Genomic DNA, 17216 nt, shown 5'->3' on the forward strand with positions numbered 1-17216 from the left:
AGTCTGAATAGCTCTGATCCGGGCCCTGCTACCAACACCCGTTATATTGTTAAAGATATAACGAGGACAGATGACTGGAGCTTGGGACTTGATGCTATCCACAACATCATGACCTAGTAAGACTGCAAAAGTTCTTTGCCCACCAATTTCTTCTTGGCCTTGGTGGCTTGATTTGAATCTATATATAAATGGTCTGGTAGCATCGACCGCATAGATGTCGTTGGCTTGTTTCATGAAGCGAAGTCTGTATAACCTCGCTCCCAGTGTTGCCCGCGTGTCTCTAGAGATCATGAACAGCCTGCATTGGCCTTTGGAACAGCCGAAGCGCAAGGCGTACTGCTTGTTCAGCTCGTACGCGTATAATAAAAGATTATCAGGACTCATAGCCAATGGTTAGAAAACATATGTGTACTAACTTCCACATAGAATGCCGAGCACCTCTTTTGATAGTAGTGATCTAACAGTAAGGGACTTGGGCCTCCCACAACCTAATACTAAAAACTTCAATAAGTAGTTATTGGTATCATAGTATAACGAGAGCTGGAAACCAGGGCACGGAATTGAAGCTATTTAGAACATAATACTCTGCTAGGCCTGCTAAGGTCCTTGTTAGCCGCTAGATTCTTCCTTGGCCCTGGTGGCCGAATGGGATACCATATACAACTGCACGGCTTTTGCTATTCCTTCAAAGCCCGAGGTGTCCCATAGCCAATGAAGTCACTACTTCTGTAAGGTATTCGCCCGTAATCATAGGCGAACTACATGTTTAGAGGTACGAGCCTGTAACTTGTATAATAAGATTTTGAGGTCATGGTTCAACTAAACATACGCAATACACTGTTATGGCTGGTATGATCTATTTGGTCCCCCACTGGCCTTGACTCTATGTATAGTTGGACCGGGCTTCCTAACCTCCAAAATCCGCCCAAAACATCTCAGACGAGCAAGCAATGAACAACCTCACTTTCTATTACGGAATACAGATCTATGGTCCATTAGGTCAAACTGAAAATCTACACATGGTCTATCCAGACCCGTGTTCAGTGCGTATAGCATCCTATTAAACTTGTAACTCTTTTCGAAACCTGGTTTTACGTGGATTCTTGCTGCTGTTAATTTACCTACGCCAACGAATAAGTTTCTATCCTGCTCCACCACTCTAGTTGTACAGAACTCAGATTATAGGTATCCAGCCATAAAATCTGCGCAAGCTCCTCTGAGATTGGGGTAATATTGCTCAATGCAATGATTAAGCCCTGCTCTTTTAGTAAGATATTTATTTATCAAAAGGGGTTTATCGATATATACAGTCATTTAGCTTCTAGGTTATGAGTGGGGCGGACATGAGCATGCATTGACCTTGTGGCTCGGATTTTCTTTGACCGGATTAACCCAAAATTTCAATTGGTGGTGATGTAGCTGGGGAGGCTCGCGATCTAAGTTGTGTAGGCGCTGCATCTCGTCTTGGATCACGGCAGCCTACACCACACCATGGTAACGCCCGCATCCGTCCGGCCCTCAATTGGCCGGGTTGTCAATGCTACCAGAGCCTTCCACAACGCCAATGCCACAATAACGGCAGCTGCTCTGCCTAGATCGTCCTTGCAGAGATGCGCATTCTCATCAACCCCCGAATATAACAGCCGACGGCCACGTCGCGACAACAACCGCCTTCGCGGTCTCAGCAGTATCTACAGATCGGGGACACGGTTTCGGATGAACATCGACAAGTCCGAGGTTCCAAAGCCTGCTGAGTACAAGCCGAAGATCGAGGTTGACCCCAACCACGGTCTTTGGGATTTTTTCTACACCAAGGACAAGCCACTTTTGACGCCCGAGGAGACCGTAGAGCATGGGCGTGGATGGACAGTTGAGGAGTTACGGCACAAGAGCTGGGAGGATTTGCATAAGCTGTGGTGGGCGTGTGTCAAGGAACAGAACCGCCTTGCGACGGCCTGGAGGGAGTACAAGCGGCTGAAGCTTATGAACGGTGAACAAGAGGGGGAAGTACGGGTAGGAGAGGTAAGGCCTCTTCCATTTTGCCGTAATAGTGTGTTTTCGTACTAATTTGCTACCAATAGGTCCGCAGGACAATGAGAGCAATCAAGCATGCGCTGATTGAGCGATGGTATCTATGGGAGGACGCCAGGACACTGGCGGAGACGGATCCTGAGATTGACCTCAGCAATGCAAAATCCCCCTATACACCACAAGACTACTACGAATACGATAATGCGCCTGAGGATATCAACCAAGACCAACCCGCTGCACAACCAGAGTCAGGCTTCATGGCTGAAGAGCCCAGAGTAACGAAACCAGAGGATATTGAACCATCGACAATCTCGTCAAAACCTCTAGAGCCACAACAGACGTCGGCAAAACCCTGATAATCTACTGACAAGAAGAAGAAAAAGAACAAGAATCGCAACAGCAACAACGGGAAATCGGTATCTGCAAGATAACTGAAAGTGGCAGTATGCGAGTATAATCAATATGACCCAGGAGCTATGTAAATACGTGTACAATAAATTATGAACATTCATGTCGATGCAACCCGACCAGTCAAAGTACATGGAGGTCTACATGGGAGCGAGTATACGAAACCGGCCTTGAGTTACCCCAGGTAGGTAGATACTATGTACACAACACAGCATACACGTATAAACACAGTGCTAGATACCACAAACCAGAGTCTGCTTGTTGAGAAGAGATATGTAGGTACTAATACCATCTATCTAACCTAGGTACCTAATCTAAACACCGACTACACGTAGGTAGTTGAACGAAAAGGTCAAGTCTTTGGATACCTCATATCGGTAGCCGTTGGCGAACCTTGTATTTCGGGGGTGGGCAGCGCCAACGTGCAGCAGGGGGTTGCGCCAAGCCCGGCGGCAATTGGTCAGAGCTATAGGGGATCCCCAGCTACAGGCGGTGATAGGCGGTGGTTAGGCGGTGGTAGGCGGTGGTAGGCGGTGGTAAGGTGGTGTAGGTGCCGTAGGGTGCCTTATTAGTGAACGGTCTCGAGCGTCACTGCCAGCAACGAGCCCCTCACTCAATCCAGCCCGGCACGAATAGACGACGCGGCCAGCCAAACGTCCCCTTTACTCTTTACTCACCGATACTTGAAAGGAAAAGGTTTCGCGTTTGGCCTAGCGTCAACCAACTTTGCCCTGAACTTCTCCGATACCCTCGACCCTCGATACCCTCGATACCCTTGACAAGCACCCTTCCTTTTGTTCCTTTTCCTAGTCCCGCAACCACCTTAATCACCGCCCACAATGGAGGAGATCTCGCCAAAGTACGATGTCATTGTGCTGGGCACCGGTATGTTCTCGCAGCCCCGCATCCTTTTCAGATACCAGCGATGCCGCGCCCTTCTGAAGCTGTTCACGATTCTGACTTGAAGCAGGCTTGACCGAATGTATTCTTTCTGGGTATGCCCATCCTCGACCGCCGTCAACATATCATGCCTCGGCTGTTGTCTCTGACTGACCCGCTTGTCTCAAAGTGTTCTAAGTGTCAAAGGAAAGAAGGTCCTGCACATCGACCGCAACGACCACTATGGAGGGTATGTACTGATAATAGCCCTGTGATGTGCTTCCCTCTACTACTGTGACGACACGTGTGCCCAAGCTAACCTGTGCTCTCCAGAGAGGCTGCCTCCGTTAACATCGAAGCGGTACATACAATGCCCACATACCCCGGATTCAAGCCCCCCCTCCCCTGCGAGCATTAACTAACCATGTGTTCATGGGGCAGCTTTTCAAGAAGTATGGAAACTATACGCAAGGTGAAGAGCCGTGGAAAAAATATGGCCGGCCCAACGACTGGAACATTGACCTGGTTCCGAAGCTGTTGATGTCTTCGGGCCAGCTTACGAACATCTTGGTGTCTACCGACGTTACCCGCTATCTCGAATTCAAGCAGGTCGCTGGCAGTTTTGTGCAACAAGGCTCTAGCTCCAAGGCTACCGTTGCCAAGGTGCCCTCAGACGCTGGTGAAGCTCTCAAGTCTCCGCTTATGGGCATCTTTGAGAAGCGTCGCATGAAGAGCTTCATCGAATGGGTAGGCACTTTTGATATCAAGGACCCCACCACACACAAGGGTGAGTGACATCTGAAACCGCCCGAAGAGAGTCATGACATCTAACGAAGGGCTTCGTGTTGACATTGGCATGATTAGGCCTTGACATGACCAAGTGCACCATGAAGGAAGTGTACGACAAATTTGGCCTCGAGGCTGGCACCCGTGACTTCATCGGCCATGCCATGGCGTTGTACCTAGACGACAGTTATATTGACACACCAGGTCAGGCACCTGATGCCATCGACCGTATTCGCCTCTACGGAAACTCAGTAGCAAGATATGGCAAGTCGCCATATATCTATCCATTATACGGTCTAGGCGAGCTGCCGCAGGGCTTTGCTCGTTTGTCGGCCATCTACGGTGGCACGTACATGCTTAACACTTCTGTGGATGAGGTTCTGTATGAAGGGGACAAGGCCGTTGGCATCAAGGCTACTATGGGAAGCGCTGATAGTCCCGAGAAGCTGAGCTTCGAGACTAAAACAGACATGATTCTAGGCGACCCCTCCTATTTCTCGAACAAAGTCAAGGTTGTCGGTCATGTTCTAAAAGCTATTTGCATATTGAAGCACCCTCTGGCTGGTACAAACGACAGCGATTCTTGCCAGCTCATTATCCCCCAATCCCAAGTGGGTCGCAAAAATGGTGAGTGTATTTATATTGTACTGGCGGTTTGGGCTGCGAGCTGATTAGAGTTTTAAGATATCTACATTGCCTGTGTTTCATCGGCACACAACGTCTGCCCTAAGGGTTACTACATTGCCATTGTGTCGACAATCGCGGAGACAACAGCCAACCATCACCTCGAGCTGCAGCCTGGCCTAGACCGCCTCGGTAAGATCGAGGAGCAGTTTATGGTAAGCAGCAGTTCTTCTCCCGTCTCTTCAGATCGCCTGTGTGGTTGTTGGCGTGGCTAATAACTTCTAGGGTGCACCTATACCTCTTTACGAACCCATCGGCGATGGCAAGGCGGATAATATCTTTATCTCGAAGAGTTACGATGCCACATCACACTTTGAAACAACTACAGATGACGTAAAGGACATCTACCACCGTGCTACGGGCGAGGAGTTAAAGGTTGAGGGTCTTCGGGATGTTCAAATTGGTGAACAGTAGAAGGGTTGAGACGGTGAATTTGCGGGGCTACCAGATAGTGCTAGCGTGCGATGTCAGGCAACATTAGACAGGAGGATTCGAGAGAACCAAGTCGGCAAAGGCATGGCGGAGACGAGAGTGCTCCTGAATGAGCACCGGTATCAGTGTAAAAAGTGAAGACCTTGTTGATATCGATCAACTGACCCGTTAATGTGATCTTTTTCATAGACCTTGTATCGGTCAAATTGGGAGGACACCCAAGTGGAGTTGACTAAACGAACAAGGCGATTATTTTGATAGATGTGTGTGTTGTCCGATGTTGATGCTTATATTGCCAGTGAATTTGAGGGGAGATATATTTCAACCCTCTGCTAACTGCAGACGGCCTGTTTCATGTCTAGAAAATCTTCTATGATGGTGATTGTGTTGGTTTTCGATTGTGATCTCCGGTAGGATCACGCCTTTTACCGTTCTGTTCTGCTTGCCTCAGCTTTGAAAGGATTAAAACTTACTTCGCCAGTCAGTACTACGTAGATGTACTGCGTTATATACATTAGTATCACAAGTCTGCATTGCCAACGTACTTATATCCGTGACTTTAAATGCAGATATATGAGAATTATCTGGGCATTATTATCATTCAAGCATGACGACGGCACGAGAGTTGAGGAATTTACCTACATTCCCGCATACCTAGGTAGTATTAGGTAACCTTGACTGTACCTAACTATCTACTATAGGTAATAACTACTACCTACCTACCTATAGGCGATTACCTACATGCCTATGTACCTGGGTAGGCTGTAGGTTACTCAGCAGGTACATGCTAGGTATTTATGATTGGCGGCTGGGCGAGGGGTCCTCAAGCACTGGCATCAAGCTCACAAAAACCCACACTCCACCAAAAAGTTGCCCCGCGATTTGACTCACCAAGATAGCTTTACGACTTCTCACCAGCTTCAACTTGAACCTCTTCCGCCACGTGTTCTCACCCTCTCGATCGATACGCCACACACTAGAAACGGGCACTTTACAAACACATTCAAGCGTCAACTGCGCGCATGGCAAATAACGATGCAACGGTCGGTATATCCGGCCAGTTGCCCATTCGCAACAACGACCCAGATGTTGGATCCTTCGAGTAAGTGGTCATATGTCTTTTCACCGCTTCCTCGCCCGCTAATGGCTGTTGCTCTCTCCCGATAGCATAGTCGCTACATACCATCGGCTCTTGGCCGACGACCCCGAGCTCACGATGCCCATGGCCACTATCGAGGCTCTCATCGAGGCCTTGGGCGCCTCATCCGCTACCACCGTGTTCGAGACTATGAAGCTCGTCGAGGGACAGTCGGAGAGGCTACGAGAAAGCCCCCAAGTCGCAAACCCCATGGCTGTCTGCCACGGCAGCGATTTCTTCAAGCAGTACCTGGTTAGGGAGCTTAGACAGCTTCCCAGCAGCGCTGGTGCTGCTTCGAAGGATCAGCAGTTTGAGGAGATCCGCCAACACCTGCTCCGAAATGCACGTCTATTCGCTACGAGAGCTAAGGAAGCTAGAGAACAGATTGCCTCGGAGGGACGGTACGTACTCATGCTACTGACTACTAGTTCCTTAACTCTAATCAAACCATTTCTCCATGTAGCTTGTTAATTCCCGATAATTCTACTATTCTGACACACGGCGGCTCACGTGTTGTTGGCATGGTACTGGGAAGAGCCGCTGAGCGAGTTAACGGTAGCCTCCCCCGACGCTTCAGAGTCATCTATGCTATAAGCGAGAGTCGCCGGGCCGAGAGCGAAATGGCCGTTGCCACGCTGCGGGAAAAGGGCATTCGCGTCGCCACGATCCCGGAAGGTGGTGTCGCGCACATCATGCAGAATGTGAATATAGTAATTGTAGGCGCAGAGGTCATTACGGCTCAGGGTGGTATTATCAGCCGGTTAGGCACATATCAGATCGCGAAGCTCGCCAAGATTGATCGCAAACCCTTCTATGTCGCCGCCGAGCAGCACAAGCTCGGGCAGACGTTCCCGACTAGCCAGTCCAATTACGGCATCCCCGCTTTCAAGCAAGACTTACTCGATTTTCAGTCCAACAAGAGCACGAACAGCAACGTGGTAAATGGACTGACGGCCGACCAGAAGCGAGCCATTGAGGTCCAGTCTGCCAACCCTGTTGATTTCACACCGCCTGATCTCATCACAAACTTTATCTGTGATCATGGTGTCAAGTCCACTGTGGCAATGGAACATCAGGTAATCGATATGTTTGTCAGTTAGAGGACGCACGAGGCGCAAAACGATCAGATCCCAGAAGACCAATCATCAGAAGACACGCTGGATCACAGAAGGGATATTACAAAGAGCCTAGATAACTGTAAGCTGGCAAAAAGTCAAGATGGCCGAGTAGAGTTGTCACTTAGGCCGCTACGGTGCTCTTAGTCGCTAGGTAGGGCGCACATCACCTAATCCACCAATCTGATTTGACTGTCTGCTTATTCAACTACTAAGTGAACAGGCCTATATGCACCGAGAGGGAGCAAGACTATTTTTGAGGTTTGGGACGACGTCATTATTCTCCACGTTGGGGCACCATAGAGAGATTGTGTATAGACGGCACCCAGATGATATGCAACGAGATAGGACAGTAGAAGCTGCTGCTATATATCCTCGGATGAGTGGGCGAACCAGCCATAACAGTTCACGGACACCTTGAGGGGGACAAAGCTCCGAGAAGGCTAAGCAATTAGTCGTAGCATACACTATCCGTCTTCAAAATAGAGAAAAAACTGTCATGAAATGCTTTTTTTGCCCTTTGGCTTTCCTAAATACATGTGTTTTTGACCCGATCTTTCCTCGCTTGATACAGCCTTGCCCCACGCCTTAGCTTTTGGCTCGTTTCTTTGGTCGGTTGAATTGGTTGCATAGTCGGTCGGATACATGTTATTGGCTCATTGCTTGCTGTCCCGGACCAGTCGCGCAGTGACCCAGGCGTATGGGTAGTTGCGCTGGTACCAGTTGACACTGGATTTTCAAGAAATCATTAGCTAACACTTCCTTCGTTTTCTATTCCTATTTCGCAGTGATAGACGACGGGGAGAAAGATGAAGGTAGGGAAAGGTAATAAATAAATAAGATGAGCTTACAAAGACTTTCTCCCGGCAATTCTGGGGTGAGTCGCCCATGAGCCGCCAAGCACGATATTGTGCTTCTCGTCGAAGAAATCAGCTAGATTTTGTCGAACAAACTTATTGTCAGTCTCACTCTCTCGCTTTCTATTTGTCAAATTCATTCATTCCATCATCTCCCCCTCTCTCTCCGTTTGCGAGAATTGCAAGATAATAGGTGTTATGATAATGACGAGGATAGGAATATTGATGCAAGCTTACCGGTGTAGAGGGGATACAAATCCATGGGTTTGAACCCTTCGTGCTTCCTGAGCGGCGAACTGGTCCACTCCCAAGCACCACCCATCTCGGCCTGGCCCGCGAGGCGGTCGCCGCGCGCCGTTACGGGGACTGGGTGCCAGTTCTGGAAGCCGACGTTGGCGCCTGCGAGGTCGAGAAAAATATCGGATTGCATGATGGGGGGCCACGCATTGTCCCTTTCGTCTTCTTCGTCGACGAGAGACGATGTGTCAGGGGGTGATGGGGGCGTCTCTTCCACGCCGTCATTCACGAGATGTCTATCGTGTACGTCAGAGATTGGATCTCTTCTGCTTTTAATTGACTTCTACCATAAGAAAAGAAAAGATAAGGCAAGTAGACTCACCCATTTACTGCCGGTACTGTGGCGCCGAGTTTATTCTCGGCTTCCTTCTTCTTCAGGGACTCGACGTGCGTATAGATGCTCCGGGCTTCTTCGAGAGTCGGGATCCGTCCGCCCATCCACGCCGCACAGCCCGCTAGTTCGTCGTATGAGGCGAACACAGGCCAGTCAAGGGCGTACTTCAGAGGCACGAGGCCATAAACCGTCCGGACGGACTTGCCTTGCAGGAACGACGGCGGTAAGCTTGCGCCATTGGCAGTGGAATGCCCATTCGAACCGTTCGTACCCTCTACAGTCTCCGTGGACCAAGAAGCCGGGCATTTCCCTTTCTTAGTGCCATGTAGATATTGCGCATACTGATCAAAGCTGGTCAGCATGTCCGATATTTAGGTAAATTGTCATTATCCCTACCTCTTCGTTGGTTATCGGTCTTCCCTTGGCCTGGAAGCTATGAACATGCACCTGTCGTCGTGGTTTCTCATTATCCCTAGGGTCTGCGTCAGCATTTTGTTACACACGCAATATCTATCTGAGACGCCACTCCCCCACAGCTCATCACTTACCACCCAAAGTGACTATCAGATTCCAAGTCATCCTCTGGATCATCTAGACCTAAGGTGACGGTCTGCTCCGGGATGTCAAACCACTTGTTCTCAACCCTTGACAGCTTTGCGTCCCGCGCCAGGGTTTGAAAATCGGGTATCGGTATGTCAGGAGGTGGGAGTGTTTTGTCACTCTGTACCATGATGTAGAGCAGGGTCTCCATGTGCATAACCTCGTGCTCAAACCCAACCCATATAGCCCGAGCAACTTGCCTGGGGATGGTTTCAGCTCCATTGTCGTACAGGCTGCTCAGCCTAGCCCTCACCCGAGTCTGATATGCCAAGATGTCATCGAGTTGGGGCCATTCGTCGGGAATCTCCGAGTGCGCGTGACAATTCTCGGGGTTATCGACATCTGGGTCTATGCCCCTTTCGAATATCGAGTGATAATAGCGAGGTGAAGTTGGGCCTTCGTCCGTGGTCTTGGTCAGCTGGACATCTAGAAACGCCGGAGTATGGCCTAGGTAGAATATGCAGGCGTTTCGAAGCTTGATAGGCTTGTCGAGTAGCTCTTCGTTGGGCAGCATTCGACGTGTGATGGTATCCCAGACAGCCCAGAGGCTCTTCCAGTCGCTCATGAGAGGGACGCTCTCCCGAGTGTAGTCCAGCGGGTTTAGGCTGAACGACAAGGGGTTCTTGATCAGCAGATGCAAGCCTATGCACTGTTAGTCGACTCGGTTACTGGGAATGGTCCGTGGCCTGGGTACAACAAAACCCGCCCCCGCAAAATGCAACCAACAGAGAAGCACAAGGGATATTAATAGGCACATCATAAGAGGCTTGAGAGTTCGGCTCCTAGGTGGGCCGAGGTGTGACCAGAGTTGGAGCGAGTTTGTTATGGCCTGCCTATTCGCGGAAACGACGCCGACATAATGACGACGAACCCCATGCATCTCCTATCCGGGCCAAGGTAGTGTTGTGCAGGAGGATGTTGTCATGGGGGTATGAAGCGACTTACCGTAGGTTTCGTCGTCTGTCATCCATTTTTCCGCTTCCAAGACACTTGCCGATTTCCAGAGTGCGTCACAGGCTCCCTTTGAGTATTTGAAGCTTTGTTCAATCTGGATACGCTCGTGGGCCTTGACGACGCCCCCCAGGACAACCGTATCCCGCAATGGCGAATAAAACGCCTGATGGCGCCCTCCCTCACTGTCATACACATACTCCCCAACCACCCTCCAATCTCCCACTTGGAAAACAGTTTCTCCGAGGACATCATTAGCATGCTGGAGGCCATTCAAGATAAATCTAGAAGCGATTTAGGATCAGAATCTATTTTGAAAATTGACAAATGGATATCTACTTACTGATGCGTGATGCCCTCCTGGTCTATGACGTTGTCGAACGGTGGAAAGTCAGTTAAGGCCGGGTACAGGTTGCAGGTCTACTAACCGTTATATGCGTGGCTATACACACAAGCTATATTAGCTGCTGATATAACATATCCAGCGCCATGCTAGGTTGCAACGATCCGTACTTACTATACCTTCGACGGGTCCATACAAGAGTCTACCCCAATCAGCAAGCTGTCCTGTGGCTGGAGGACATCGGTAAAGCCTTGCAGGAAGAAGGCTGCATCGGACGGGGAAAAGTTTCCTGCTCAAGCCTGTAAGTACATTTTCTCCCTAGTAATGACCCCTCGAAAGGTATTACCGATGCTAGAGCCCATATGCATAATACACTTTCGTTTAGCCAAGTGCGAAGGAGACATCAACCACTCTCTGCCATCGTCATAGGTGCCTAGTAGGCCATGGCATTGGACATGCTGAAACTTGGGAACTTGGGCCAAAGTCCGGGATAACTCTTTTTCCGATAAGTCAAGTGCATAATAGTCGACATCCTTTCCCGAGTCCTCGAACGCCTGGAGTAATAGGCAAATCTTCCTCAGATTCCTAGAAAAAGCTGTCAGCAAAAGCATCTTTGTAGGCAGGAGATAGAGACATGTTGACTCACCCACTACCAAGCTCGATTAACATGGATCCGGAAGGTATGTTTCCAGCGATAGTGGCAGCATGACGTTGCAAAACCTCAATTTCGGCATTGGTCAAATAGTACTCCTCCAAATACGTGATCTAGGGCCCTGTTAGTTTACCATTGCCTCTACGACGAGGATAGAGGTTCGACCCAACCTTTTCGAAGAGCTGGAGGCCCTTCTCGTCGTAAAGTAGGAGAGTAGGGAGTTTTCGAGGCCTTTCCTGGGACTGAAAGAGCCTATGAATCTCTTCTTTGAGATCAGCCTTGGTGGTGTCCTGGCGGATATCAATAATGTCCACAAGGGGGGTCTCTGTGGCAGCCTGTCGAGGTTTGTAGGCTCCCCTTGCCGGCCTATTGGCAAACTGAGGTTCGGCGCGATCTTGGAGAAGTGAAGGCATGGCGGTAAATAGTCACGATTCTCTACACCAGATGTGTCGACAGTAGCCGCTGCAAGGCACCAAACTCATAAAAGCTACTAAATAGGACAATGTTGGAAGCCGACAGAGTTTATATATGTATGTATTACCAACGCTCTTTGTTAGACCAGGAAACGATAATAGTACTACATAGGTCACTCCACACGCATTTAAGGTGCGGAGAGACCCGGAAAAACCCATGTGTGTAGCTACATGCACACAGAAACACAGACTCCGTGGTGCTCTCGAACTTTACTAATACGCCCCCATCGTGAATCGAACAAATGATGATGTCAGCCCGGAATGGAAAGTCAGACTAGTCGGTATACTAGACCCTCTGTGTACTACCGTGATGTGCTAGGTACTAGAAGAAAAGCTAGCCTTCTACAGCTTCCCGGTCTCTGTTTTCAGTAGGTATGTACATAAGGGCGGCGGCGACGTATGTCGATATGACACCAAAGTCAGACAGGTACATGAGAACGTCGTATGTTTTTAGTCGCTAGAGAGATCGCTAGCTTAAAATGCAGAGGTGGCTGTGCTTGGGATTTGTTATACGGACCAGTGATAGGCCATCGGCCTCTGCCGGACTGACATAGAGAAGCTAACTATAAGTCTGTCGGCTTGTGGTCTGCAAGATGAGGGAGCTCGATCGATAGGTAGTAGGTGCCGAGAGCCAACATGCCGAATAAGAAGAGGAGCCAATTTGAGACAAGAATAGCCATGATTCTGCGCCATTAGCGCGCGAAGTCGGTCTCGTACAGCATAACAAGCGCCATGCTAACAGGTACGGACCGTTTTTCTTTCGCCAAGCCGGCTCGCGTTAGAGGCAAGTGACTCTATTAATCAATGCAAAAAGCTCGAAAGGCGAAGACATGAAATCATGCTGTCATAGTATGCAGCGTGCCTAGTGAGAGGGTCAATACGGCGCGGGATGTCATAATGGAGGATGATGGGTATTAGCAAATCAGGGTATCTTCTTGGCAGAATATGCAAGGAGATTGACCACGCGAAACCGCCCAAACCCCGCAAGTCTCGATGTTCCCCCTGTTCTGCCCTGTGCAGGGCTGCGGGCCACTCTAATCCCTGTCGGCCTGTTAGATGTGAGAGGCGTCGAGGGCGAGACATAACGGAAAGATGAAAAGGGCTAGGATATGCGGTTGGTTCCTGGTGCCACGAAGACACCATGCATAGGTGCCCGAGCATCAGAGGATCAGAGGAATAACAAGCAGAATAAGAAGGGAACGGAGGGGAAAGAGGAAGGTAAGAGAAGGAGAAAATAAAAGAGGTGACATTGCACATTCTCTTCGAGAACTATTCCGTGTGCCCAGACGTAGATCAGTCCATCCTCCATTTAGCATGTGTCACGAGATCTATCGTCGTGCAATGTGGGTTGAACGGGCAGAGCTGGTGTGTCAGTTGTTTTCCGTAGACGAGAGAACAGAAATGCTTCCAAGGTTAGGACATGCGGAGAGTCTCGTTCAGCCGCCTCCTACCACGTCTCTCTTCTCGTTTCGTGTCTCGTGCTCACTCACTCAATCAATACCTGTTCGGTTTCTAGCCCTTCCCCCTCCCCCCTCCCTTTCCCGATTTCCAGTTCTCAATTCCCAATACCCCAGGTCCCCAGGTCCCATCCCCAGTAATCATGTCCCGTTCCCCGGTTTAATATGGAGAAGGACTCAGAGGAGGTGTCCGTGACAGGATCGGAGAGCCACTCATATCTCTGGTCGTATCCAAATGTCGGTATGGTGGTGTAAGAATTACATAGTAAAATATCATCCGAATTTGGGCATAGCATGACATGATGTACTTGAGGCATCCACTCGGAAACAGCGGGCTACTTTCCTAGAATAGGAACCGACTCCAAACTTTGCTTAGCATTCCAGACGAGTTTTCAGCAGTGGAGGGGGAGGAGGACCTATGTCCGTAGTAGGTAGACATCTGATCTCTCTTTCTCTCTGTCTCCTTTTTTTTTTTTTTTTTTTTTGTGCTATTGGTGGTGGTCTGAGGCGGTGGTCTGGATAAGTATGGAGAGGGAGGGGTCTGGGGATGGTGTAAGAAGTTTGGGACTGAGCTTCGAGGATTTGGTGTTTGTCTGATGGGCCGTCTATGTTCCAATGGGTAATGTGAGCTGCTCTTTCCCAAAATTTATCTTCCCGCGTTACAATTGGCTCTTTCCTTCGTTTTGTTCTTTTGTATTTTTTCCCTTTCCATCTTTTTAATTCTCCGTACACCTCACTCTTTTTTTCTTCCTTTCTTTCTTTCCCTACTCTTCCTTCCCCGTGTTCCCTAATAAGCCCGTCGTCTCTACGACACTATAACGTGTCGTACATACATATCTTTCTAGCTAATGCTTTGCTACGTCACCAGGTTGTATGATCATGTGAATATTCAAGTTCTTCACCAATGAACCCCACTGTCTCCACTCTGCCCCCCACCGCACCAAGCCACAGGTCACTTGTCGCTTTACATACTTACTTAGATATCTCCATGCTTACCTACATCAAACATCAAACGATCAGGGAAACATTGGGCTTACGGATACATACCTACCTATCTCATACCTCCTACCTGGGAGCCGAGGTAGGGACTGTGTGCTTTCATAGAAATCCCCCGCGAACCTGGCTCGCCCGGGTCCCATAACTGCTTCTGATACCTACTGTTTTAGCGTTAGTCGGTAGCGAACTGCACAGCCCATTTATGCACCCATTCCCGTGCGTTCACCCAGCCACAGTCATCGAGACAGAGACAGAGACAGACAGACATTGAGGCGATATGTGGGGACTCATGTAGGTACAGATGGGTGGGCTGACCGCCAGGTACCTACATCCTACAGTCCTGCGCATAAGTACATGTATGTACTTACCTACCTACCTCAGTACAAAGTACTCTCGTAATTGTACCTACACGTATGTATGTCCCAGTTGTTCATTTCATCGGTTTCTTATTACTCCTCCGCACACCGGGCTTGCTCATGGGTGCCATTTCTTCATGGTACACCATGATGCAGATATTTGCAAAGAATGCATACTTAAAAGTAAGGACACAGTTTCAGGGAGATGACATACACTATTTTGAACTGCTGGTAGCGCACAGCCTCGTCTATGTTCATTCACTCAGCTCCAGCTTTGTTCCAGTCACCCGCTTCCCAGCCTAATTCAATCCTTCTTCATCCCGCGCTCTTCGGACGTTCCACAGCCAAGGTTCTCGTCAGCACGTCCAACCGGAAGCAGAACCGACCAGGTCTACCAGCCCTTATCTCACCTCCTTGCCGCCTGATCTTCTCCCTGCAGGTGTGATAAGCATGCAAATTCAATCAGGTGACCAACAAAAGCCTTAGGTAACTGACTTCACCATGTTAATTCGATGCCTCCACGTCCATGGAATCAATGTTACTTGAATTGGCATTGTCTTGGAACTTCGTACTTGGTCGGTCTGCACGTATGCGGCATCTATTCCCGAGCGAAGATATTCCCCCCTTCCAAATTTAGTTGAACTGCTACCCCCACGTGTTATGCGGATCGGAATCGGGATCTGGTGCGCCACAGGGAAAACCATATCCTCCCTGGCGAGCTGACAACTATCGAACCCTCACCGACGCACACGCTGAGCAGGGGGGGGAATTGCCATGCTACCCGGAGATCCGGGGTATTGTACCATGTATATAGTAAGACAGCCAAGATGCCCCTGAGAATAACAAAAATGGGGCCGGTCTAGATTTTATATGATATGACCCCCCGATGCAGCCGGTGACATCGGAATGATTACATTAACAGCTCACATGACGATTAAATTTATCTAATATCGGATATACACTAATTAAGCTTCAACCTGTTAGATCTCTAATGAACATTATATAAATAATCTTTAGATATAACATTTTCTAGCAATTGTAAACAACTTAAACTGAAATTGAAGCTATTACAATATAATAATATGTTAGAGCAGTAAATGTCCTTGGCCATCCAGCTCCTTCCAGGCCTTGGTGGCTTCACTTTTGACTCTAAACACAATTGGACTACCTGTCCTGAACGCCTAGGTCTAAGTGGTCTGTTTCATGGAGCGAGGTCTGTATAACTACACTTTTAACAATTTTCTACGTGTCTTATAAAGGTCATGAGGGGGACTTATGTGCCATATATTACACCTGTAGCTGTGTGTGTGTGTGTGTGTGTGTGCGTAATACACTTCCTGGGGCAGAATTAATTAAGTCCCGGTTAAGAATGTCTCCCTAGTCTATGCCTACCTTTGAAATTATTTTCAAACTCATTCTTTTAACCCGTTACAATAAATATGCTCAAGTTTATTATGCAGGGTTTATAAGTAGTTAAATATTTAAATATTATTTTATCTTGCCTGTTTAATAGGTTGAAGGATTGGGTTTTATTGTAAGTATCTCTTTAAATTAAAGGGCTACATGTTTTTAAGCAATGGGTTAACATATAAAGCCAAGGTTACATTACATGTCAATACTCTCATCTCGCGGAGCGTAGGCTTCCTCTATTGTGAACATGAAGCATTATTAGGTCATCAGCTGTTACACCCGTACAAGCTGTACTAGCTGAATATGGATTTCGTCTGATACTTCGGCCGTACGAAAGGCCATCGCAGGCTGTTCACGATCATTCAAATATGTGCGGACGATATTGGGCGATATTGGAAAGTGAGGCTATACAGACTTTGCTTCTTAAAACAAACCCTTAAGACCTAGGCGGTCTAGGCTAACAAACAAGTTGTATATAGAGTCGAGTCAAGCCACCAAGGCCAAGAAGGAATTAATTGGCTAAAGACTTTTATAGTCTTAGTAGATCATTATATTATGAATAGTATTAAGCTCCAAGTCTAGATCTCTACTCTTGATATACTATGTAACATATAGATTATGTCATAAAGTCCAACAAGACCAACGATTCCATCATATAGCATGTTTCAAATTTCTAATACAAATCAGAAAGGCCATGGAAATGAAGTACATCGTGTGTATTTATACTTAAGTCCTCCCAGCCCAGTAATTATTTCAATCATACTAGCGTCCTTGTCCCCAAAACGTAGTTGGAATTGCTACCAATGATACTAGAGATTAGTCATTCTCCCTGCACAGAATACACAACTATAACACACTCATTCAGCTCGAAAATGCAGAATATCTGTCTACAGTTAAGGAATCGTCTCCGGAGGTATGGAGACCTTCATAAGATAACGAATTGTTGCCTGCGTTCCTGATCATGGGCAAAGGGTACTCGAATGATTAGTCGCCAAACTTGACCTGATAACTGACTTA

At 48.3% G+C, this 17216-nt stretch overlaps 4 protein-coding genes across 4 annotated transcripts; 3 read left to right on the forward strand and 1 right to left on the reverse strand.

The window, feature by feature from the left end:
• The first annotated feature begins 1296 nt into the window (after positions 1-1296).
• On the forward strand, positions 1297-2949 carry F5B22DRAFT_588258 (mitochondrial 39-S ribosomal protein L47 (MRP-L47)-domain-containing protein). Its single transcript, XM_047973662.1, has 2 exons — positions 1297-2022; positions 2082-2949. The coding sequence occupies exons 1-2, from the start codon at positions 1492-1494 to the stop codon at positions 2385-2387; spliced, it is 837 nt and encodes a 278-aa protein (XP_047835275.1). The 5' UTR covers positions 1297-1491; the 3' UTR covers positions 2388-2949.
• A 19-nt stretch (positions 2950-2968) lies between these two features.
• Positions 2969-5856, forward strand: F5B22DRAFT_588262 (rab GDP-dissociation inhibitor). Its single transcript, XM_047973663.1, has 8 exons — positions 2969-3324; positions 3410-3434; positions 3509-3568; positions 3652-3679; positions 3760-4105; positions 4183-4731; positions 4789-4943; positions 5014-5856. The coding sequence occupies exons 1-8, from the start codon at positions 3279-3281 to the stop codon at positions 5200-5202; spliced, it is 1398 nt and encodes a 465-aa protein (XP_047835276.1). The 5' UTR covers positions 2969-3278; the 3' UTR covers positions 5203-5856.
• Positions 5857-6242: 386 nt separating this feature from the next.
• F5B22DRAFT_642072 (translation initiation factor eIF-2B alpha subunit) lies at positions 6243-7458 on the forward strand (the record flags this gene model as incomplete). Its single annotated transcript, XM_047978070.1, has 3 exons — positions 6243-6322; positions 6388-6759; positions 6822-7458. The coding sequence occupies 3 exons, from the start codon at positions 6243-6245 to the stop codon at positions 7456-7458; spliced, it is 1089 nt and encodes a 362-aa protein (XP_047835277.1).
• A 671-nt stretch (positions 7459-8129) lies between these two features.
• Positions 8130-11920, reverse strand: F5B22DRAFT_642073 (DUF323 domain protein; the record flags this gene model as incomplete). Its single annotated transcript, XM_047978071.1, has 12 exons — positions 8130-8202; positions 8325-8406; positions 8568-8863; positions 8950-9302; positions 9358-9433; positions 9510-10203; positions 10507-10796; positions 10856-10932; positions 11035-11144; positions 11202-11440; positions 11502-11620; positions 11678-11920. 12 exons carry the CDS (start codon positions 11918-11920, stop codon positions 8130-8132), a joined length of 2652 nt encoding a protein of 883 aa, XP_047835278.1.
• Between the last annotated feature and the right edge of the window lie 5296 nt (positions 11921-17216).

Source organism: Xylaria bambusicola (assembly GCF_022495145.1).
Source record: "Xylaria bambusicola strain CBS 139988 unplaced genomic scaffold F5B22scaffold_3, whole genome shotgun sequence".
Taxonomy (NCBI): domain Eukaryota; kingdom Fungi; phylum Ascomycota; class Sordariomycetes; order Xylariales; family Xylariaceae; genus Xylaria; species Xylaria bambusicola.

Bases quoted from the DNA above. Each gene is read 5' to 3' on its own strand.
- F5B22DRAFT_588262 (XM_047973663.1), top strand. From the start codon at position 3,279: ATGGAGGAGATCTCGCCAAAGTACGATGTCATTGTGCTGGGCACCG. The intron at 3,680-3,759 runs GTACATACAATG...TTCATGGGGCAG, and splicing joins CCTCCGTTAACATCGAAGCG to CTTTTCAAGAAGTATGGAAA. The intron at 4,944-5,013 runs GTAAGCAGCAGT...AATAACTTCTAG, and splicing joins AGATCGAGGAGCAGTTTATG to GGTGCACCTATACCTCTTTA.
- F5B22DRAFT_588258 (XM_047973662.1), top strand. From the start codon at position 1,492: ATGGTAACGCCCGCATCCGTCCGGCCCTCAATTGGCCGGGTTGTCAAT. The intron at 2,023-2,081 runs GTAAGGCCTCTT...TGCTACCAATAG, and splicing joins GGGAAGTACGGGTAGGAGAG to GTCCGCAGGACAATGAGAGC.